Source organism: Mus musculus, chromosome 8 (assembly GCF_000001635.26).
Source record: "Mus musculus strain C57BL/6J chromosome 8, GRCm38.p6 C57BL/6J".
NCBI lineage: Eukaryota > Metazoa > Chordata > Mammalia > Rodentia > Muridae > Mus > Mus musculus.
In genome coordinates, this window is record NC_000074.6 from 21,017,154 (window position 1) to 21,042,323 (window position 25,170).

General features: G+C 39.6%; 1 protein-coding gene and 1 non-coding gene across 2 annotated transcripts; one reads left to right on the forward strand and one right to left on the reverse strand.

The window, feature by feature from the left end:
- The first annotated feature begins 8,391 nt into the window (after positions 1–8,391).
- On the forward strand, positions 8,392–9,364 carry Defa21 (defensin, alpha, 21). Its single transcript, NM_183253.3, has 2 exons — positions 8,392–8,606; positions 9,161–9,364. The coding sequence occupies exons 1-2, from the start codon at positions 8,435–8,437 to the stop codon at positions 9,268–9,270; spliced, it is 282 nt and encodes a 93-aa protein (NP_899076.1). The 5' UTR covers positions 8,392–8,434; the 3' UTR covers positions 9,271–9,364.
- Positions 9,365–23,102: 13,738 nt separating this feature from the next.
- Positions 23,103–23,207, reverse strand: Gm23142. Its single transcript, XR_003947652.1, has one exon. It is a non-coding gene; the product is annotated as a U6 spliceosomal RNA (small nuclear RNA).
- Between the last annotated feature and the right edge of the window lie 1,963 nt (positions 23,208–25,170).

Consider the following 25,170-nt stretch of genomic DNA (forward strand, 5'->3'; position numbering starts at 1 on the left):
CTTGCTCTCTGGCTCCTGAAGATGTAAGCAATAAAGCTTTGCCGCAGAAGATTCCGGTTTGCTGCGTTCTTCCTGGCCGGTCGTGAACGAGTGTAAGAACACTGAGGAGAAAGTAGGGAAAAGCCTTGAAGATATGGGCAGAGGTGGAAAATTCCTGAACATATCAGCAATGGCCTGTGCTGTAAGATCAAGAGTCGATAAATGGGACCTCATAAAATTGCAAAGCCTCTGTAGGGGAAAAGATACTGTCAATAAGACAAAAAAGGCCACCAACAGATTGGGAAAAAATTTACCAATCCTAAATCAGATAGGGAACTAATATCCAATACATACAAAGAACTCAAGAAGATGGACTCCAGAAATTCAAATAATCCCATTAAAAATGGGGTACAGAGCTAAATAAAGAATTATCAACTGAGGAATACCAAAGGGCTGAGAAGCACTTGAAAAAATGTTCAACATCCTCAATCTTCAGGGAAATGCAAATCAAAACAACCCTGAGATTCACTTCACACCAGTCAGAATGGCTAGGATCAAAAATTTAGGTGACAGCAGATGCTGGTGAGGATGTTGAGAAACAGGAACACTCCTCCATTGCTGGTGGGATGGCAAGCTGGTACAACCACTCTGGAAGTCAGTCTGGTGGTTCCTCAGAAAACTGGACCTAGTACTACCAGTAGATCAAGCAATTCCTCTCCTTGGCATATACACAGAAGATGTTCCAACTTGAAATAAGGACACATGATCCACTAAGTTCATAGCAGCCCTATTTATAATTGCCAAAAGCTGGAAAGAACCCAGATGTCCCTCAACAGAGGAATTGATACAGAAAATGTGGTCTATTTACAAAATGGAGTACTGCTCAACAATTAAAAACAATGAATTCATGAAGTTCTTATGCAATGGATGGATCTGGAAGATACCATCCTGAGTGAGGTAACCCAACCACAAAAGAACACACATGATATGCACTCACTGATAAGCAGATACTACCCTAGAAACTTAGACTACTCAAGATACCATTTGCAAAATATATGAAACCCAAGAAGAAGGAAGACCAAAGTGTGGATTCTTTGTTCCTTCTTAGAATGGGGAACAAAATACCCATGAAAGGAGTTACAAAGTTTGGAGCTGAGATGTTAGTAAGGACCATCCAGAGACTGCCCCGCCCTGGGATCTATCCCATATAAAACCACCAAACACAGACACCATTGCATATGCCAGCAAGATTTTGCTGACAGGACCCTGATATAGCTCTCTTTTGTGAGGCTATGCCAGTGCCTGGCAGATACAGAAGTGGATGCTCAAAGTTATTTATAGGATGGCACACAGAGCCCCCAGTGGAGGATCTAGAGAAAGTACCCAAGGAACTGAAGGTGTCTGCAACCCTATAAGAGAACAAAATTATTAACTACCCATTACCCCCAAAGCTCCTGTCTCTAGCTACATATGTAGCAGAGGATAGTTTAGTTGGCCATCAATGATAGGATAGGCCCTTGGTCTTGCAAAGATTAAATGCCCCAGTACAGGGGAATGCCAGGGTCAGGAAGCTGTAATTGGTGGGTTGGGGAGCAGGGCAGGTGAGGGTATAGGGGACTTTCAGAGAGGAAACTAGAAAAGGGGATAGCATTTGAAATGTAAATGAAGAAAATATCTAATGAGAAAAAGACACTGGTAATGGCAGAGGACTTATAAACTATGGAGTTAGTGCCACAGATAATTGTAAGATTTCAAACATTTTATGAAACATGTACAACCATGATAAGTTATTATATTTATGAAGAGCTAGATGCTATCACTTCTTAAATGATAATTGACACATGTATATACATATGCACATCATTTTTAATGCATACCTACCCACACAATTTTTTATAACAGAGTCTATGTAACATTGCTCATATATCTATGTGTCTAGGGCTAACAATTTGGGATTAGGCCTACAAATGATGATAGGACCTTATAAAATTAAAACCTTCCTATAGCAAATGAAATACTCTGTCCAGTGAACATGGAGATCACACTGTGGTACAGATCCTTTTTAAGCTATACATTTGTTATGGGTTAGTATTCAAAATATACAAAGAACTAGGAAAATAGATTAAGACAGCTAATAAAACCACCCAATTAAAAATCACATATGGATCTGAACAGAGAAATTTGGAAAATACAAACAAACAAAATGGTTGAAATAAGATCAGGAATTTTCGGGGTGACAGGGCTGTAATGGGAGATGGATACAAACACTCTACCCCTTGTAGTGGAGGTATTACCAATTGTTACCTGCTGGGTGAGAGACAGTTCTTTATGAGTGTATGTTCTTATGAATGGACCATGTTCCAGTGGAAAATTTAAAAACATATGGACAGGCACAACTTGGTCTAAATGGTTTAGAAAAAAGAAATTAGTTGTGGTGTTTAGGGAAGGGAATGATTCTGGGAAGAGTTTGTGCACTGATAAATATTATCCAAATAGGCTAAGTAGTTGTTGGAAACTTTCAAAGTACGAATAAAAGTAGCCAAGAAGTATATTTTTAAAGTGTTCAAAATTTTTATCAGAGTAATGGAAATTGAAGGTTCTTGGAGATTCCATCTAACCCTAGTAAGAATGACTAAGATCAAGAAAACAATTGTCCACAAGAGGGAGAGAGGGTCTAGGGAAAGGGGAACCCTCAGTCACTGTTGCTGGGATTGCAAGCTGGCACAGGAACCAAAGAAGTCAGTGTGGAGAATTCTTACAAAACTACAGGGAAATCTCCATGGCACAGCTGTACCACTCCTTAGCAAATGCCCAGGACTCAGGATCCTACCTTACATTTACTGGCTCAACAATTTCTATTGTGTCTGAGTTTTCACCAGCTATAGAAACTAAAGGACATAATGTCCTTCAAATGAAAAAATGGATCATGAAAAAGTGGGACTCATTTTTGAGGGTGTATCTTTCTTTTTTTTTCTTTTTTTATTGTACTGTATGATTTTATATATTTTTTATTTTTTTAATTAGGTATTTTCTTCATTTATATTTCCAATGCTATCCCAAGACACCCCCATGCCCTCCCCGCCCCCAACTCCCCTACCCACATATTTCCATTTCTTGGCCCTGGTGTTCCCCTGTACTGAGGCATATAATGTTTGCAAGACCAATCAGCCTCTCTTTCTACTGATTGCCGACTAGGCCATCTTCTGATACATATGTAGCTAGAGACTCTTATCTAATGAACAGACAAGTTGATAGAGAGAGAAGTAGCCAGAGCAGAGTGGTTTATCTCCTTGTATCTAACCCTCTGCTCACCCTTGATGCACACCAAATGCATCCTGTACTATGCCTGGCAACCTGAGTTCAAGTCTCAGACACCACATAGTAGAGGCATCAAACAGGTTGCCATTAGCTGTCCTCTGACCTCCACATGAGTTCTATGGCACATGAGTTCTCTCTGTACATACAATAAGTGTATAGATAAATACAAAACAAATTTTAAGAAAATGGTAATGTTCACATGACAGACTTCTCTTCCGTTTAGTTACAGAAAGCATGCTTTTGTCCTAAAAAAAGGTCCTCTAGTTTAGCCTAACTCCAAAGTGTCTCAAACATTCCATTTCACTTGGACTTGGACAAACATTGAGGACCTACCAGTTTTTATAATAACTGAGAGTTGCTGTAGGTTGTCAGAAGACATGTCCCAATTGAAATCACATCTTCTCCATCAACATGGTATTGTCTACATATTCTACCATGTGGGCCAGTGTTGTGAATAGCCCTGGGGCTAATTATATTTGGTGTTAAATCTGTCCTCCTATGAGGGGTTGCAAACAAGGAATGAGTCAGCACTAAGGTGAATTCCTGAAAACCTGCTTCCCACCTTAATTAGAAATATAAAGGAGAGTTGATGATTGGGCAGAAAAAAAGGAGGGTGGAGCAGAATTGGGGAGAGGGAAGAAATACAAAATGGAAGAGGGGTAGGACAAAGAGGAAGAGCAAGGAAGAGGAGTATGAGGGAGAGGAGGGGGAGGAGGGGAAGAGGAAGAGGAAGAGGAAGAGGAAGAGGAAGAGAGCAGAAGCACAGGGCCAGGAGAAACTGCAAGTTCTAAGGGGTCTCATAGATGTAGAAGATGGTAGTGTAGTAGCAGATCTGCCCAATCTAGGTGCACAGCATGTAATCATTTTAAGTGTGTTGTGTTTTCATTGCCAGGTCATAACTGGGTTGGAGAGATTTACTGAAACAGGCCAAAGGCCATTACTTATTGCTACAAAGAACCTCTAAAGAAATTTCAGTGACCAACCTAGCATGAAAAAATACCCTATAGCTGCCCAAGATCTTTCGAAAATAACCTGCTGATCACAGAAAATTCAAATGGACAACAAATCTTAATGGCTCATACCAGCCAACATTATGACAAGCCCATATTATACCTTCTGAATGGGACTCTGCACCCTGTGTGTAGAACACAGAGAAAAAGTGTATACACTTTTTCATAATTAGAATTGAAATAGGCACCTTTAGTTCCTCAATGTGCATCTTTAAAAAGAAGGACGTTGTCTCCATGCTCTGAGGACGTTCCTCAGCCAAATATGAAGCTAAGCCCTCTTCCAATCAATAGTCTTCATCGTAGTCTTCTGGTGAGAAATACCTGCACGTTACACTGTCAGACCTTTACTAGTTTTCTTCTTCTCACCATCATTCATATCTGGAAGGTTCTCCATCAGTTCTCAGCTCAACCAAGGCTCATATATCCTTGCATGTAACATCTTTTATCTAATTTGTAAAACTGCTTATTTGGTGTGATATCTCTTTAACAAACAGATGAAAGCTATAAAGTTCTTGAGGTATTTGAAACGAGAAGATACGTTCCCCATTAGTTTAATAAATAGAAACATTCCATATTGAATACAACATATAAATTCTATGGATTTTGACAACTTCTTACCTAAAGTAAACTTTTATTTATTGTAGAGACAAAACAGCTTTGTGTTGTAACTTTATAGAAACAATGATAATTTGAAATTTGTGATAAGCCAGGCAGCATTCTCAAGGTATATAATATGTGCAGTGTATTTCTATTAGTTGATACATACTAATTGCTAAGATCTTTTTTTTACTTTGATAAGAGGTTTTCAGAATAACCAAATAAAATAGTCACGTTCATTAACCAATGTTTTGTGGGTTCATAAAGGAACTTTAAAGAGGTTAATTGCCATACTCAAAATACACGAAAGATTAGGCAACAAGCTGTGGCCAGATCTCTTATATTTTACCTCTATCCCATATTCCACCTTAACTCCTGTGTTTTAGAGTGATGCCTTCTGTCATTTATTGAGATTATTTGTTTTCCTTCTTTAGAGCCTGATAGGAGCCCAAGGTTGAAAGACATCTCTTGACAGATGGTCTCTCTACTTCTTCTCCTTGATCTTTGCCTCTACTAATTATCTCCTTTGAGATTTGATGTTAAACCATCAATAAATTACCCATATTCACTAGAAATATACAAAGAAATGAAGGGGATTTTTTGACAGTTATCACAAGTAATAGCTCACATATGTGATCCCTCCTACAGAAATAGTGTAGATTTTTAAGGATAATTTCGAGTTCTGTTGGGTTTTTACACATGTGCAGAACAGAACACCCCCACTGTCTCAGAGTCCAGGATGCAATACAGGAGAGCATAAGAAGATGCAAGTTCTCAAGCTGTGACCCATCTTACCAAGAGCCTCCTGTGGGTAACCAGAGTCCTGATGCCTGTGAGACAGGAAGAGGGCTAGCCCTCCCATGTGCCTAAGTGGGGCATGTGCAAGACCAGAGACTTCAGATTCCACTGGGGGTTAACATACATTCTTTGCAGAACATATTTGAATACATGATGATGCTTGGACAAGATTCACTACAAGAAGACATAGCAATGGACTACAAAGAGCTCCTTCAGTTTTCCAACATCATTTCAGTGTCTGTGGCCCACCTGCTCCAACCACTGCCCTACTTCCCAACATCTCATTTGGCATTCACATATGATATAATACCTTGGAAAACTGAAGATGCTCAACACTCTACATGAGAAGGGGGAACTTCCTCCCTCGTAGCAGAGGGTGTGTAAGAACTGTAACTGACTTAAACACAGGATGTGGTAGGAATTTTGCTAATGCCACTAAAACACAAAGCTTGACTCTTACAGATTTAAATTGAAAGAAAAATAACTCAGAAATATTATTAAGAGATTTAAATGCCAGGCTGTTTAGAATTAAAAAAAAAAACGGGAGGAAGAAAAATGTTTATCTTAAGAAGATTTTTAATATATGCTACAAAGAAACAGTTTCCAGACTTTTTGAACAGTAGCTAAAGATTCATTAGAGAAAATGTGGGCCTGGAAGGATGGCTCTGAGGTAAAGAATACTAGGTGCTCTTTTGAAAGATCTAGGTTCAGTTCTAATACCCACGTAGCAGCTCATAGCATTCTGGACCTCCAGTGCTTGGGGATTGGCCCTCTGCTCTCCACAGACAATAGCCACACACACACACATACAGTCTGCCAAATCACTTATAGAACAAAAATAAGTACATCTTTCTTTAAAAATGTAGAAAGAATGTGCCAACTAATCTCTCATTGAAACATTTGACCAAACACAAGTGCACACACTTCTGGTGTCAACGCATGATAAAAATGAACTGTTATAATACTGAAATATCAATTTTATCTATCAGATTAGGATGAGGAATATAAGAAAAACATTATACTACTTATGTCAATCTGCAATAAAAACATAAATTCCAGTCCACAGTAAATTCACAAAGCAAAAAACTGCTTTCCCCCAAGGCTCAATAAACCTGGTAGTATGTAAATGACTCCGTGCAATTCCACAGAGAGAAGAGTCTGGTTTCTACATTCTCTGGTGTCTGTCCTCAAGTGAGACATCTGATGCTACCAGCGCTTGATAAGAAACAAAAAAAGAGATCATAAAGCAATAAGAAAGTGAAAAGAGGGTGCAGAACAAACTTTGCTTTACTTAAAAAAGGCATTCTTCTCTAGGATACATTGTGTGGTTCAGCATTCTCTAATGGCCAGTTCTGTACAGGACACTGGTAGGAAGGGTACAATGAGAAATTGCATAATAAAAATCTTTAACATGAGCATGGTGGCCTTTGAGCATGCATATTTTAGAAAGTGCTACTTAGATCAATTCTGTGATGATCAGGAATGACAATAATGAGTCTGAAGTATAAGATGTGCTTCTTAACTCATAAATCACAGACTACACATGTTTTTAAGAGGTCATGTCCCATTATACAATTACATAAGTATGTATGTGTATATATATATTATATGGATATATATATATATACATATATATATATATATACACACACACACACACACACACACACATATATATGTGTGTTGTTATTTGTGTGGGTAGTTTAATATGTATGTAAAATAGTATTCTCACTGCTTAGCTAATTCACTTTGAGAACTCTATATAAAATCATTTTAACAAATGAATATTATTAATTAACATATAAATATGGGTGGCATGTATGACAGCGGGACTCCATACAGAGAATGAAAACAGCAGGAAGTTCTATAACTTTTGGTGTGTATGTACTGTGCGAAATGGGATAAAACACATAGAGAACAGTGGTCATGTATGACATGATGACACTTCTTAAGACTGGGTACTAGCTTAAGGCCCTCTCTACCGTATGCATGTCATTTCTTATAGATCAGTACTCATTTTCTGAAAGTAAAAACATTGTAGAATCTCAGACATGTGGAACGACACATGGATTTAAATTCCCAAGTATGGAGATGCTCCTGGACCACACTCTTGTGAGATGTGTTCAGACACTTTGGCTTCTACAGAACATCTCACTCTAGCTACATTCTTACAAACTCTCTCTCTTAAACTCACTTCTCTAGGGGCACAATGAGGCCATCTTACTTTCTCTATAATGGCTCTGAGTAGGGAGTTCACAATGTTACCTCACAGGAGGATTATTGATAATACCTGAATCATGCAAAGAACTGACTCTCCAGTCTACCTAGTCAAACTCTGCTCCAGACTTTCTGAGGAGAGCATCCTGCAAGTTCAAAACATAAAAATCCTTTGTTCCATGAGCTTTATAAATTACAAAGTGCCTAGCTCTTTACTTCCCTGACCACTGGGACGTAAATACTCCAGCAGATGGGAAACAGGGGAAGATAGCAAGGCCCCTTCATCATTATTAATGGGAGGGCTGATGTTACTGAACACACAAAGCAACATCATGATAGTAGGCTTCAGGACATTGGCACATCAAAGAGATCTTAATGATAACAGACTCTCCCAGTTCCCATCAAAGAGTGCCTTCTCTAAGTGTGGACCTTTCTCTGCCCTATAAATATAGGCTGGCTATTCATTCTCCACACATTGGGCTCCTGCTCACCAATCCTCCAGGTGACTCCCAGCCATGAAGACACTTGTCCTCCTCTCTGCCCTCATCCTGCTGGCCTACCAGGTCCAGACTGATCCTATCCAAAACACAGATGAAGAGACTAATACTGAGGAGCAGCCAGGGGAAGATGACCAGGCTGTGTCTGTCTCCTTTGGAGGCCAAGAAGGATCTGCTCTTCATGAAAAATGTGAGTAATGGTACCCAGTGTGATGGATGCTTGCAGTCTCCTGAGGGAGGGATGAAGATGAGTCCTAGAATCCTGGTAGAGTAATGTGGCTCCTAAGGCAACTCTATTTAATTCCTTTTATAGTCATAACAGTAGCAATGAGAGGAAAGTAATTTTAATTGAATTTCTTTCTTATAAGTCTTTTACTGTAAAAAGATACACATGGGAATTTCAACACTGACCTTACTCCAATACTCTGATTAGATGCCTATAGAACAGGATTAGTCTTGGGTATTAGTAGAAATTTTTCTTTCTCTAAAGGAACTTTGAATCAATTTAAGAGTATACAAAAGAGTCTACACAGTGACAAAAGGAGCACAGAAAATAAAGACACCTCAGAATGGCTCTCACGGGCATGACCAACACACCTGAAGTGTGTTATTGGTTGAGATGTCCATGCTGAAGGCTGCACTGTTTCCAATGCAGCACACCCATGCTTTATCACATATCCCCATAGGATCTCATACATGCTTCCAACCTCAAAACTTAATGCCCGATTCTTTTTGTGTCTCCAGTGTCGAGAGATCTGATCTGCCTTTGTAGAAATCGTCGCTGCAATAGAGGAGAACTATTTTATGGGACCTGCGCAGGACCTTTTTTGCGCTGCTGCCGCCGCCGCCGCTGAGAGTGCAGATGACAAAGATATGACAACCATCAGCTCTGAGGCCACTGATGCTGGGGCCTGATGAACACTTCTCAATAAATTGTTTGCAATATGCTTCCTGTGAGTTTACATTTTTTTCACTGTTTGCTAAAAGTCTCAGTCAAGACTCTGTATATAAACTATCAGAACCTTCAAGAAAACCTTTACAACGAATGAATACTTTAATTTTTAACTTGAAAAATACTGCCTCTAAATACTATCAATTTAAGGATGACTCCAGGTTCAGACATAAGATATATAGAAAGCTCAGAATTCTCATGATCCTCACATATGCCACTCCTGAATTTTGACTCTGCCTTTAGGTAGTCTTGACTCACTATCAAAGACATTGTCTATATGTTAAGAAAAAATAACCCCCTTGGGTTTCAGGTGTACAGAGTACTAAAATGATGTTTTTTAGGAAGCTACAGTATCCTTAAAAAGTGTTGAAGTTTTAATGACTCATACCTCTGGCTTCTAAACCAAGGGTTACATTTGGCTCTGTGGAGACAACTTTTATCAATATTAGAAAAAGTTAGTCAGAGACAGAATGGGTAGGATGAAAAGCAGGGCATCCCACACTATAATATGCATGTAATCTGCAGTGTCTACAGTAGAATAAGACAAAATACTGTTTCTATACAGAAAACATACAGAAAGTGTACATGTCTAATGAATGCAATGTGCTCTACAAGATACACTCAAGTGACTTACCCTAGAGCTTTGAAGGGCTTAATGCAGCTTGGCAGAGATATGCAAGATAAATGAAGAAGTTGGTAGGCAGTTCTTGAAGCAGGGACTCCAGTGATGGTACAGGGTTCTAAGAGTCAGGCTATAAATTGTCACACACTCCTTCAGGGAAAACCATGTCCGGATAAAAGGGCAGCAGTGCTGGTGACCCCTAGATTGCAAATTCTAGTAGCACAGATGGTATGGGTTCCCAAAAGACATAGTTGTGGACACTCAATAGTGATAGAACCATGCTAGGAGAATTGAATACCCTATCACACTTTGAGGAAGACTAGATGCCAGAAGCATCTTACTTGGTAGATTATAGCAACCATGTCAGTAACTAGTTCCACTGAGTGAGCTAGGAGAGAAAATCTAACTCTAGCCATTACAACTCATTTAGCCTCAAATATTAGAGAATTCCAATTATAGGATTTCAAACAAAAGGCAGTTATCATAGTCCCACAAGACATTTCAGTCTTTAAATAAGTCACTCGTGACCTGGACAAAATAAATTTAATAATTAACTCAAAGTGTGTCATCCTTCTAATGTAATTATCTGAGGATATAGGTTCTCTGTTTCCAGGAACAGTTCGCATAACTCCAGTAAGTGTCAATCAGCAAACACATGACACAGTCACATTGGTCAACCTCTCTACTATTGTTCTCCAATACCTCTATTCTACATAGCTAAAAGTCTCTCTTGTCTTTGTCTCCAGATTTTATTCCAACAGCTCTCACAGTTGCAAATTCTTGAACTTGGATGCAATAAGCTCATGTATTCTTCCCTCCCCCTTTACAATGTGGAGAGAATTTTTCTTGTAAAATGCAAGGTTTCAATGTTTTTAACCTGACCTATATCAGTGGTGAAAATTCTAGATGCTTATTGGTAAGATTTTATGAGTGTATGTGCACATTGTGAGATGATTAAGTTGGGAAAGTATCATATCTGTCACCTCAGGTGTTTCTAATTTTGTTATGGTGAAACACCTAAATTCCACTGTGCTAGGTGTTTTGAAATACATAATCCATTAATATTTACAACAATGTTGTTGTGTAATATTCCACCAAACTCATTGCTCCTAACTAAATGTCATTTTGTACCCAGTGACCAACCTGCCCTCAACATTACTTCACCTTGACAGAATCTAGTAGCAAGTATTCTATTCTTGACTGCCATTGCATTGCTTTATATCTTGGATATGTGAGATCAGGATATCGTGCTCTTAGTTTGTATGGATATTACACAGAAAGTATCCTCAGGAACCATTGCACGTATTGAAAATCCCATCTTTCTATGGTTGAGTAGTGTTCCACTATGTGGAAGACCCTGGTTCTTTGAGAATTTCCCTCAATAAAGCTGTGCTTTGGGTCAGCTCAGAACAATGATGTATAGGGTAGACAAAGAACACATGTACCCAGCATTTTCATATCAGATGCTCTTTGTTAGCAATGATCATATATCCCTTGTGTATTAATTAGAGTATTGAATTCAGTTTCTGGAAACACCCCTGCTTCAGTATTTTCACACAAATACTTGAGAACCATAAGGAGGAATTCTGATTAGCAAAAATTGGTTAATTCAGAAAATAAAAGTGTTGCCCTGGCTTTTTTCTTACTTTCTTTTCCTAATGGTTTTTATACGGTGGCACAAAGAATGAAGGGCAGTTCTAGAAAAGATTTGTAGTCTTAAGTTCTAGAAAAATGACAAACACTTGCTAGTTCTTCTCATGCTCTAGCAATCACAAAGGCCATACAGCCCACCCCACTAAATCCCTTCCCATGGACAGAGACCTGAACCACACATGGGTTGCACACTTATCTTGCATCCCCATTATAGAAAACTGGATATACAAAGAATAAGAAGTTGTTCATCAAGGCACCCCAAATAGTACAGGACCTTATGCCACTTATCTAGGACGTGCTTTCAGAGTCATTCCTTAGAAACTAGGTGAAAAGATGAAGTCCCGACTTCATCAATGCATTGACAAAACAAAGGTTGATATCCAAAATAATCGACACAAGTCACACAGTTTATCATTTTGAATGTACATGAACATGCTATCCTATCCTACTGCTGTGTAAGATATCATTACAAGAAGAAATGATTTTCAAGCAACACACATATGACTTCTAATTCATATTTTCTATTTAGACAGTGGTCAGTCTCTGGGCCCAGAGATGAGTGGTCCTCTAGGATTTAGAGAGTTTGTTGCTGAAAACCTCTCCAGCATGGTTACCTACTCGGTACTGGTGTCAGGAAGAAGCCAAGAGCTGAGAACAGGTGTGCAGAGGACACCCATCCATCCTGGCTCAGGGGGCAGGGATCATCATCAACCTGTGTGAAGTAGAGTGGGTTTTGATGAAGGAAGTTTGCAAACATTAGAAACCAAAATATTTTTCCCAAAAGAGGTACCCATAACATTTTCCAATATACCACTATTAGGGCCCTCAGTTCTTTCCCTGTAGTTCCCCTGAAAAGATTCAGAGTTCCTCAAAGTAGGGTCTTTGTGTTCCATTGTGAACATCTGCCTTAGTTCATTTGGTCTTATATAGCAGGACAGCACATAACAAGTCATATAATAATTGTATTATGCATAGCAGATGGTACCAATTTCCTGCAGTTCTGGAGTCTACGAAATCTGAGTCAGGTGAAAGTGTGGAAAAATTCACTCTGTGGTGATGTCCCATTCTTCTGGTTTATAAATGAAAATTTCAGATGTCAGCACATAGAAAAAGTGACACGGTAGTTTTCTGAATCTCTTTTATAAGAGAAGTAAGCTATCCCTGGGGCTTCTTCCCTTTTACCACAATTCCCTGACAGAAGACTCCACTTGTGAATGTCATAAACTTTGGGAGTATGATTGCCATATATTAATTTTAGTAGGACTTAAGCATTCTGGCCACAGCATTATCTAAGAAGGAAATAAATTAAATATTAACACTTTGAATCTTGGAGACAAATACAGCATGTTGACAAGTATGAGATTTTGCCACTGGTCAAGACATGACCAATTTTATGCTCAAGGGATGCTGGGACAAATCTACATTTTGATAGCAGTGTCAGAGGATTTGAGGTCATCTCCAAATACTGTCTTTATTCTTAGGGTGTATACTGGAAAGTCAGCGCATCTCCACCATGGATTGTCCATTCTGATCATTCTGGGTCTAACATTGTCTTTATACGTGGCCAGTACTGGTGTTGGAACAATACTTCTGAGAATGTATCACTTGGTAAGACTAGCTAGTTCCAATCTCTCTGCCATCTGCCACCCAGTACTACATTCAGAAGACATTAAGATTCAAGGAACAATGTCATGAGTGTTTTGCCCATATGGCTCTAGAGAACTGTTAACTGTACTCAGTCTCCAAGAAACCTTGCATGCTGTCCCTTCAGAGGATGACTTGATAAATACACTTCAATCACATGGGAGACTCCATTAGAACCTGCAGAGTCTCACAGCAGAACTAATGTACAATCTCAGCAATGTCCTTACTCTGCTGAATGGCTTAACTCGTCCTAACAGTTGTAAATTAGGCCCTGGAGAGGCTCACTGAGACCTAATTTTTAAATCCTTCTATACATGTTTATTTAGTATGTATCCTAGTCATCTCTACAAAGCATAAACCCTGATTTTAGGCCATACATTTCCCGTGTACTCTTTCATACTTTCTCATACCAATGATTAAGTTTCAGACACAGAGCTATGCAGTACAATCTCCTCAGAGTGAGCAGATATGGGCAAATGGGTGTGATCTAGAGCTACACAAGAAAAATAAGAAGTCGTTCTGAGAAGCATGTCTTTGCCCCCAGCTTTTCCACATATTTTAACTGTCCTTGAACCACAGGTGATTGGAGTAGTCAATAAAAATTAGCCACAAAAAAATTAAGACATCACAAGTTACTATTACATAGTAGAAGTCTGTCCAAGATCTTTCAGCTGCTATTGTTTCCCATGGTCTGGACAGAAGAGTGCTGTACCTCTTGCTCTGCTCTTACGGCATACCACAAGGTTCTGTAAGTAATGAAAGTAACTTTTTACAGATATCATTGAGGCCTAGCTGCAAAGGACTCACTTAAGGCAAGGCTACTGTGAAGGAGCCCACATGATGAGATACCTTTATAAGATTCTTCTGTCTGGACCTCAACTATCTGTGAAGGACAGTAATTACTGATTAATGGGAAAATCACACAAGTATTGCCAAAACACAGATTGGTTAGTAATATAATTCTTAAAAAGTTTGGTTCAACCTGCAGTCAGCATGTAAAGAAATGCAAATCAAACCATTCTTATCTCCCTTTTCAAAGATCAAGTCCAAGTGGATCAAGGACCTCCACAAGAAACCAGATACACTGAAATTTATAGAGAAGAAAGTGGGGAAGAGCCTCAAACAGATGGGCCTGGGGGAAAATTCCTGAACAGAGCACAAATGGTTTATGCTCTAAGATGAAAAATAGACAAAAGTGACCTCATAAAATTGCAAAGCTTCAGTGAGGCAAAGGACAATTTGTCAATAGGACAAAATGACAGCAAACAGATTGGCAAAAGATCTGTACCAATCCTACATCGGAAAGGGGACTAATATCATATATATATGTATGTATGTATAGAGAGAGAGAGAGAGAGACCTCAAGTAGTTAGACTCCAGAACATCAAATAACCCAACTTTTTTTTTCCAACAAATACTCTCTATTATACTCAACCCTTTTCTCAGGGACACCCACTATGTCCCTTCATTATTTTCTTTTTTTAAAAGTTCATTTACATTTCTAATGCTATCCCAAAAGAACCCCACACACTCCCCCACCCACTCACCCACTCATCCACTCCCACTTCTTGGCCCTGTCGTTCCCCTGAACTGAGGCATATAATGTTTGCAAAACCAACGGGCCTCTATTTCCACTGATGGCCGACTAGGCCATTTTCTGATTCATATGCAGGTAGAGACACGAGCTCTGGGGGGGATACCAGTTAGTTCATATGGTTGTTCCACCTATAGGATTGCAGATCCCTTTAGCTCCTTGTGTACTCTCTCTAGCTCTTCCATTGGGGACCCTGTGACCCATCCAATAGCTAACTGTGAGCATCCACTTCTGTGTTTGCTAGGCCCCAGCATAGTCTCACAAGAGACAGCTATATCTGGGTCCTTTCAGCAAAATCTTGCTAGTGTATGCAATGGTGTCAGCGTTTGGAAGCTGCTTATGGGATGGATCCCTGGATATGGCAGTCTTAAGATGGTCCAATCTTTCATCACAGCTCCAAACTTTGTCTCTGTAACTCCTTCAGTGGGTGTTTAGTTCCCAATTCTAAGAAGGGGCAAAGTGAGCACACTTTGGTCTTCGTTCTTCTTAAGTTTCATGCGTTTAACAAATTGTATCTTATATCTTGGGTATTCTAAGTTTCTGGGCTAATATCCACTTTTCAGTGAGTACACTTTGTGTGAGTTCCTTTGTGATTGGGCTACCTCACTCAGGATTATGCCCTCCAGGTCCATCCATTTGCCTAGGAATTTCATAAATTCATTCTTTTTAATAGCTGAGTAGTACTCCATTGTGTAAATGTACCACATTTTCTGTATCCATTCCTTTGTTGAGCGACATCTGGGATCTTTCCAGCTTCTGGCTACTATAAATAAGGCTGCTATGAACATAGTGGAGCATGTTTCTTTCTTACTAGTTGGAACATCTTCTGGCTATATGCCCAGGAGAGCTATTGCGGGATCCTCCAGTAGTACTATGTCCAATATTTCTGAGGAACAACCAAACTGATTTCCAGAGTGTACGAGCTTGCAATCCCACCAACGATGGAGGAGTGTTCCTCTTTCTCCACATCCTCGCCAGCATCTGCTGTCACCTGAATTTTTGATCTTAGCCATTCTGACTGGAGTGAGGTGGAATCTCAGGGTTGTTTTGATTTGCATTTCCCTGATGATTAAGGATGTAGAACATTTTTTCAGGCGCTTCTCTGCCATTCGGTATTCCTCAGGTGATAATTCTTTGTTCAGTTCTGAGCTCCATTTTTAATGGGGTTATTTGATTTTCTGGAGTCCACCTTTTTGAGTTCTTTATATATATTGGATATTAGTACCCTATCTGATTTGGGATAGGTAAAGATCCTTTACCAATCTGTTGATGATCTTTTGTCTTATTGAAGGAGTCTTTTGCCTTGCAGAAGCTTTGCAACTTTATGAGGTCCCGTTAATCGATTCTTGATCTTACAGCACAAGCCATTGCTCTTCTATTCAGGAATTTTTCCCCTGTACCCATATCTTCGAGGATTTTCCTTACGTTCTCCTCTATAAGTTTCAGTGTCTCTGGTTTTATGTGAAGTTCATTAATGCACTTAGATTTGACCTTAGTACAAGGATATAGGAATGGATCAATTCACATTCTTCCACATGATAACCTCCAGTTGTGCCAGCACCATTTGTTGAAAATACTGTCTTTATTCCACTTGATAGTTTTAGCTCCCTTGTCAAAGATCAAGTGACCATAGGTGTGTGGGTTCATCTCTCAGTCTTCAATTCCATTCCATTGGTCTACTTGTCTGTAGCTATACCAGTACCATGCAGTTTTTATCACAATTGCTCTGTAGTACAGGTTTTGGTCAGGCATGGTGATACCACCAGAGGTTAATTTATCCTTGAGAAGAGTTTGTGCTATCCTAGGTTTTTTGTTATTCCAGATGAATCTGCCGATTGCCCTTTCTAATTTGTTGAAGAATTGAGTTCGAATTTTGATGGGGAATGCATTGAATCTGTAGATTGCTTTTGGCAAGATAGCCATTTTTACTATATTGATCCTGCCAATCCATGAGCATGGGAGATCTTTTCATCTTATGAGATCATCTTTAATTTTTTCTTCAGAGACATGGAGTTCTTATCACACAGATCTTTCATTTCCTTAGAGTCACATCAAGGTATTTTATATTATTTGTGACTATTGAGAAGGGTGCTGTTTCCCTACTTTCTTTCTCAGCCTGTTTATCCTTTGTGTACTGAAAGGCCATTGACTTGTTTGAGTTAATTTTATATACCACTACTTCACTGAAGCTGTTTATCAGGCTTAGGAGTTCTCTGGTGGAATGTTTAGGGCCACTTATATATACTATCATATCATCTGCAAAAAGTGATAATTTGACTTCTTCCTTTCCAATTTGTATCCCCTTAATCTCCATTTGTTGTTGAATTGCTGTGGCTAGGACTAGAAGTACAATGTTGAAAAGGTAGGGATAGAGGGGACAGCCTTGTCTAGTCCCTTATTTTAGTGGGATTGTTTCAAGCTTCTCACTATTTACTTTGATGTTGGATACTGGTTTGCTGTAGATTGCTTTTATCATGTTTAGGTATGGGCCTTGAATTCCTTATCTTTCCAAGACTTTTATCATGAATGGTTATTGGATCTTGTCGAACGCTTTTTCCGCATCTAACGAGATGATCTTGTGGGTTTGTCTTTGAGTTTGTTTATATACTGGATTACGTTGATGGATTTCTGTATATTGAACAATCCCTGCATCCCTGGGATAAAACCTACTTGGTCAGGATTTATGATTGTTTTGATGTGTTCTTGGATTCGGTTAGTGAGAACTTTATTGAGGAGTTTTGCATCGATATTCATAAGGGAAATTGGTCTGAAGTCCTCTATCTTTGCTGGGCCTTTTTTTGGTTTAGGTATCAGAGTAATTGTGGCTTCATAGAATGAGTTGGGTAGAGTACCTTTTGTTTCTATTTTGTGGAATACTTTGTGAAGAACTGGGATTATATCTTCTTTGAAGGTCTGATAGAACTCTGCACTAAACGCATCTGGTCCTGGGATTTATTTGGTTGGGAGACTATTAATGAATCCTTCTATGTCTTTAGGGGATATATGACTGTTTAGATCATTAACCTGATCTTGATTTAACTTTGATACCTGGTATCTGTCTAGAAATTTGTCCATTTCATCCAGGTTCTCCAGTTTTGTTGAGTATAGCCTTTTGTAGAAGGATCTGATGGTGTTTTTGATTTCTTAAGGATCTGTAGTTATGTCTCCCTTTTCATTTCTGATTTTTTTTTTATTAGGTATTTAGCTCATTTACATTTCCAATGCTATACCAAAAGTCCCCCTTACCCACCCACCCCCACTCTCCTACCCTCCCACTCCCCCCCTTTGGCCCTGGCGTTCCCCTGTACCGGGGCACACAAAGTCTGCGTGTCCAATGGGCCTCTCTTTCCAGTGATGGCCGACTAGGCCATCTTTTGATACATATGCAGCTAGAGTCAAGAGCTCAGGGGTACTGGTTCATTTCTGATTTTGTTAATTAGGATGCTTTCCCTGTGCCCTCTAGTGAGTCTGGTTAAGGGTTTATCTATCTTGTTGATTTTCTCAAAGAACCAGGTCCTTGTTTGGTTGATTCTTTGAATAGATCTTGTTTCCACTTGGTTGATTTTGCTCCTGAGTTTGATTATTTCCTGCCGTCTACTCCTCTTGGGTGGATTTGCTTCCTAATATTCTAGAGCTTTTAGGTGTGTTGTCAAGCTCCTACTTTGTGCTCTCTCTAGTTTCTTTTTGGAGGCACTCAGAGCTATGAGTTTCCCTCTTAGAAATGCTTTCATTGTGTCCCATAAGTTTGGGTATGCTGTGGCTTCATTTTCATTAAACTCCAAAAAGTCCTTAATTTCTTTCTTTATTCCTTCCTTGACCAAGGTATCATTGAGAAGAGTGTTGTTCATTTTTCACGTGAATGTAGGCTTTTTATTATTTATTTTGTTATTGAAGATCACCCTTAATCCATGGTGATCTGATAGGATGCCTGGGACAATTTCAATATTTTTGTATCTGTTGAGCCTTATTTTGTGACCAATTATGTGGTCAATTTTGGAGAAGGTACCATGAGGTGCTGAGAAGAAGGTATATCCTTTTGTTTTAGGATAAAATGTTCTGTAGATATCTGTTCAGTCCATTTGTTTCATAACTTCTGTTAGTTTCACTGTGTCCCTGTTTAGTTTCTGTTTCCACAATCTGTCCATTGATGAAAGTGGTGTGTTGAAGTCTCCCACTATTATTGTGTGAGGTGCAATGTGTGCTTTGAGCTTTACTTAAGTTTCTTTAATGAATGTGGCTGCCCTTTATATTCAGAATTGATAGTCCTCTTGGAGGATTTTACCTTTGATGAGTATGAAGTGCCCCTCCTTGTCTTTTTTAATGACTTTGGGTTGGAAATCGATTTTATTAGATATTAGAATGGCTACTCCAGCTTGTTTCTTCACACCATTTGCTTGGAAAATTGTTTTCCAGCCTTTCATTTTGAGGTAGTATCTAACTTTTTCTCTGAGATGAGTTCCCTGTAAGCAGCAAAATGTCAGGTCCTGTTTGTGTAGCCAGTCTGTTAGTCTATGTCTTTTTATTAGGGAGTTGAGTCCATTGATATGAAGAGATATTAAGGAAAAGTCATTGTTGCTTCCTATTATTTTTGTTGTTAAAGTTAGCATTATGTTCTTGTGGCTGTCTTCTTTTAGGTTTGTCGAGGGTACCTTCTTGCTTTTTCTAGGACGTTGTTTCTGTCCTTGTATTGGTTGTTTTCTGTTGTTATCCTTTGAAGGGCTGGATTCATGGAAAGATAATGTGTGAATTTGGTTTTGTCGTGGAGTACTTTGGTTTCTCCATCTATGGTAATTGAGAATTTGGCTGGGTATAGTAGCCTGGGCTGGCATTTGTGTTCTCTTAGTGTCTGTATAACATCTATCCAGGATCTTCTGGCTTTCATAGTCTCTGGTGAAAAATCTGGTGTAATTCTGATGGGCTTGCCTTTGTATGTTACTTGACCTTATTCCCTTTCTGCTTTTAATATTCTATCTTTATTTAGTGCATTTGTTGTTCTGATTATTATGTGTCCAGATGAATTTTTTCTGGTCCAGTCTATTTGGAGTTCTGTAGGCTTCCTGTATGTTCATGGGCATCTCTTTCTTTAGGTTTGGGAAGTTTTCTTCTATAATTTTATTGAATATATTTGATGGCCCTTTAAGTTGAAAATCTTCATTCTCATCTACTCCTATTATCCGTAGGTTTAGTCTTCTCATTGTGTCCTGGATTTCCTGGATGTTTTGAGTTAGGATCCTTTTGCATTTTCCATTTTCTTTGATTGTTGTGCCAATGTTCTCTATGGAATCTTCTGCACCTGAGATTCTCTCTCCCATCTCTTGTATTCTGTTGCTGATGCTCACATCTATGTTTCCAGATTTCTTTCCTAGGGTTTCTATCTCCAGCGTTGCCTCACTTTGGGTTTTCTTTATTGTGTCTACTCCCCTTTTTAGGTCTTGGATGGTTTTATTCAATCCCATCACCTGTTTGGTTGTGTTTTCCTGCAATTCTTTAAGGGATTTTTGTGCTTCCTCTTTAATGTCTTCTACCTGTTTAGCAGTGTTCTCCTGTATTTCTTTAAGTGAGTTATTAAAGTCCTTCTTGATGTCCTCTAACATCATCATGAGATATGCTTTTAAATCCAGGTCTAGTTTTTCGGCGGTGTTGGGGTGCCCTGGACTGGGCGAAGTGGGAGTGCTGGGTTCTGATGATGGTGAGTGGTCTTGGTTTCTGTTAGTAAGATTCTTACGTTTACCTTTCGCCATCTGGTAATCTCTGGAGTTAGTTGTTTTAGTTGTCTCTGTTTAGAGATTGTTCCTCTGATGATTCTGTTTCCCTCTATCAGCAGACTAGCTATCTCCTCTGAGTTTCAGTGTTCAGAGCACTCTCTGCAGGCAAGCTCTCCTCTTACAAGGAAGGTGCACATATCTGGCGTTTGGATCTCCCTCCTGGCTGAAGATGAAGGCCCAAACAGGACCTTTCCCAGAAGCTGTGTTATTTCGGCCTGTCCCAGAAGCTGTTAGCTTCTGTAGTGCACACTCTCACCTGTGCAGACTACTTTCAGTGGAGTCCCGGAACCAAGATGGCTCCCGCCAATGCTGAGGCAAAGCCCTCCAGGACTGGGCGGACACCTGTCCTCTGGCCAGGAATGTGGCCAGATGTCTGGAGCCCAAAAAGGGGGCTGCCTCAGAAGCTCTATGGCTCCCACCTGTCCCAGAAGCTGTTAGCTTCTGTAGTGCACACTCTCACCTGTGCAGACTACTTTCAGTGGAGTCCCTGATCCAAGATCCCTACTTTGAAAATGGGGTATAGAGCTGAACAAAGAATTTTCAACTGAGGAAACTCAAATGGCCAAGAAACACCTAAAGAAATGTTCAACATCCTTAGCCATCAGGGAAATGCAAACCAAAAAAGCACAGAATTCACCACACACCAGTCAGAATGGCTAAAATAAAATATTCAGGTGGCAGCAGATGCTGTCAAGGATGTAGAGAAAGAGGAATACTCTTCCATTACTGGTGGAATTACAAGCTGATTAAAACTCTCTGGAAATCAGTTTGGTGGTTCCTCAGAAAATTGGACATGGTACAGCCTGAAGATCCAGCTATACCATTTCTGGGCATATACTCAGAAGATGCTCTAACATGTAATAAGGACACATGCTCCACTATAACCATAGCAGCCTTATTTATAATAGCCATGAGCTGGAAAGAACCCAGATGTCCTTTAACAGAGGAATGGATACAAAAATTTGGTACAATTACACAATGGATGACTACTCAGCTATTAACAATGATGAATTTATGAAATTCTTTTTTAAACAATTTTTATTAGATATTTTCTTCTTTCACATTTCACATACTATCATGAAAGTTCCCTATACCCTGCCCGGCCCTGGCCCCCAACCCACCAACTCCTGCTTCTTGGCCCCGGCTTTCCCCTGTACTCAGGCATATAAAGTTTGCAAGACCAAGGGGCCTCTCTTTTCTATGATGGCCGACTAGACCATCTTCTGCTACATATGCTGCTAGAGGCACAGGCTCTGGGGGTACTGGTTAGTTCATATGGTTGTTCCTCCTATAGGGTTTCAAACACCTTCCGTTAATTGTAATTTCTCTAGGTCCTCCATTGGATGCCCCTTGTTCCATCCAATAGATGACTGTGAGCATCCACTTCTGTATTTGCCAGGAACTGGCATAGCCTCACAAAAGACCGCTATATCAAAGTCCTGTCAGCAACATCTTGCTGGCATATGCAATAGTGTCTGCATTTGGTCGATGATTATGGGATCAATCCCAGGGTGGGACAGTCTCTGGATGGTCCATCCTTCCATCTAAGCTCCAAAATTTGTCTCTTTAGCTCCTTTCATGCATGGATATTTTGTTCCCTATTCTAAGGAGCAATGAAGTATCCACATTTTGGTCTTCTTCTTCTTGATTTTCATGTATTTTGCAAATTGTTTCTTGGGTATTCTAAGTTTCTGGGCTAATATCCATTTAATAATATGTGCATTATCAGGTGAGTACTTTTATGATTGGGTTACCTCACTCAGTATGATATCCTCCAGATCCATCCATTTACCTAAGAATTTCATAAATTAATTGTTTTTAATAGCTGAGTGGTACTCAGTTGTGGAAATGTACATTTTCTGTATCCATTCCTCTGTTGAGGGACACCTGGGTTCTTTCTTGCTTCTGGCTATTATACATAAGGCTGCTATGAACATAGTGGAGCATGTGTCCTTATTACCAGTTGGAACATCTTCTAGGTATATGCCCAGGCGTTGTATTGCTTTATCTTTGAGTAGTACTATGTCCAATATTCTGAGGAGCCACCAAACTGATTTACAGAGTGGTTGTACCAGCTTGCAACCCACCAAAAATGGAGGAGTGTTCCTCTTTCTCTACATTCTTGCCAGTATCTGCTGTCACCTGAATTTTTAATGATTAAGGATGTTGAACATATTTTAAGGTGCTTCTCGGCTATGTGGTATTCCTCAGTTGTGAATACTTTGTTTAGCTCTGTATTCCATTCTTTAATGGTGTTGTTTGTATTTCTGGAGTCCAGCTAATTGAGTTCTTTGTATATATTGGGTATTAGTCCCCTATCAGGTATAGGTTTGGTAAAAATCCTTTCCCAATCTGTTAGTGGTCTTTTTGTCTTATTGACAGTGTATTTTGCCTTACAGAACCTATGCAATATCATGAGGTCCCATTTTGTCCATTCTTAATCTTAGAGCACAAGCAAAAATATGTAATGCTTCACGAATTGCCTGTCATCCTTAAACAGGGGCCATGCTAATCTTCTCTATATCATTCCAATTATAGTATATATGCTGCCAACTGACCACAAATTCATAAAATTCTTAGGCAAATAGATAAAACCAGAAAATATCACCCTGTGTGAGGTAACCCAACCACACAAGAATACACATGGTATACACTCACTGACAATTGGATATTAGCCCAAAAGCTTCAATTAACCAAGATACAATTCACAAATCACATGAAGCTCAAAGAAGGAAGACCAAAGTGTAGGTGCTTCAGTCTGTCTTAGAAGAAGAACAAAACACTCACAAGAGCAAATATGGAGATAAAGTGTAGAGCAGAGACTGAAGAAAAGGCCATCCAGAGACTGTCCCTCGTGACAATCAACCCTATATAAAGTTACCGAACATAAACACAGACATTATAATGGATGCCAAGATGTGCATGTTGTTAGCAGCCTTATATGGCTGTCTCCTGAGAGGCCCTGCCAGAGCCTTACAGAGGCAGATGCTGGCAGACAACCATTGGACAAAGTGAGGGATCCCCAATAGAGGAGTTAGAGAAAGTACCAAAGGGGTTGAAGGGGATTGCAACGCCACAAGAAAAACAGAAATATCAACCAACCAGTCACTCAAGGGCTCTCAGGGACTAAGCCATCAACAATGGAGTACACATGGCTCCACCTCCATATGTAGAAGAGGATGGCCTTGTTATGCATCAATGGAAGGGAGGTCCTTGATCCTATGAAGGCTCTAAATATGTCCCAGTGTAGGGGAACTGAGGGCTGGGAGGTGGTAGTGCGTGGGTTGATAGAGGAACACCCTCATAGAAGCAGAAGGAGGGAGGATGGGATAGGGTGTTCCTTCTGGGGGAGGGGGAGAGGACAGGAAAAGGGTATAACATTTGGAATGTGAATAAAGAAAATATCCAATAAAAAATAAAACTAAATGTCTTTCTCTTAGTATTGCTTGGTTTTTGCCTACTGAGTTGTACATTTTGGCTATATGTTTCAGTATTACCTTCTATTCAGATGTATGCTTTCTAAGCTTTTCTACCATGTTCTAGCTTGTCACCTCACACCAATGCTCATTTCTTCTACTATGCAGAAGCTGTGCAGCCCAGTGCAATTGCACAATTCCACATGCCCACCTGCCTTGTTCCTACCACATCTGGTGTCATGCAAGACATCACTGCCCAGATCTAGTTCTGAGTTTTCTTCTAATAGTTTTATGCTTTTATGTCTTATATCTAGGTCTTTAATTCATTGTACTTGAGCTAAATTTCGAATTGTGCCTGAAATCATTAGGCTATATGCTTTAATACTTACTATCTTCATTGCCATTCATACTTTCTTAGAAGTATAAAGAATAAACACTTGTCCTCCTCAGACCAATGCTTTGCCTAGAGTCACCAAAGCTCATTGCATCCATAGTTTGATAAGGTCAATGTGGTCAAAAAGAACTGACTCTCTACATCAGCAGGATCCAGGTCTGACTTCAGAGTCAAAACCTTCAGATAGCAGATAAGAATCCACCTTCAAAGAGTTAGAGGTATCATTTCTTAGACTAAAGGCATCAAAGTGTTGTTTCTTTTCTTCTCTCTTTACATTAAAAAGTAAACACTCATTCAAGTGTAAGCACAAATCCAAGTGGTAACAGGAAAATATCAGGGTCCTCTTCATCATCATCTGCTTGCACCAAATGCAGCCACCAAATACGAGGATCAACGCCTGTCACAAGGAAGCTGAAAGAACAAAAAATGTCAACAAGACCTTGATGACAAAACTCTCTCCTTATGAGATTATACTTTTTCTGTGCAGGACCTCTCTCAGAACATTCCCTACACAGATAGAAACAAACACACAAACATGACACACACACACATGCACACAGACACAGTAACATACTAAAGCCACACACACTCACACACACACACACACACACACACACACACACACACACACACACACACAGAAACACACACTCTTCTTTCTTGTGGATAGCCCTGGGGCTAATTATATTTGATGTTAATTCCATTCTCCTGAGT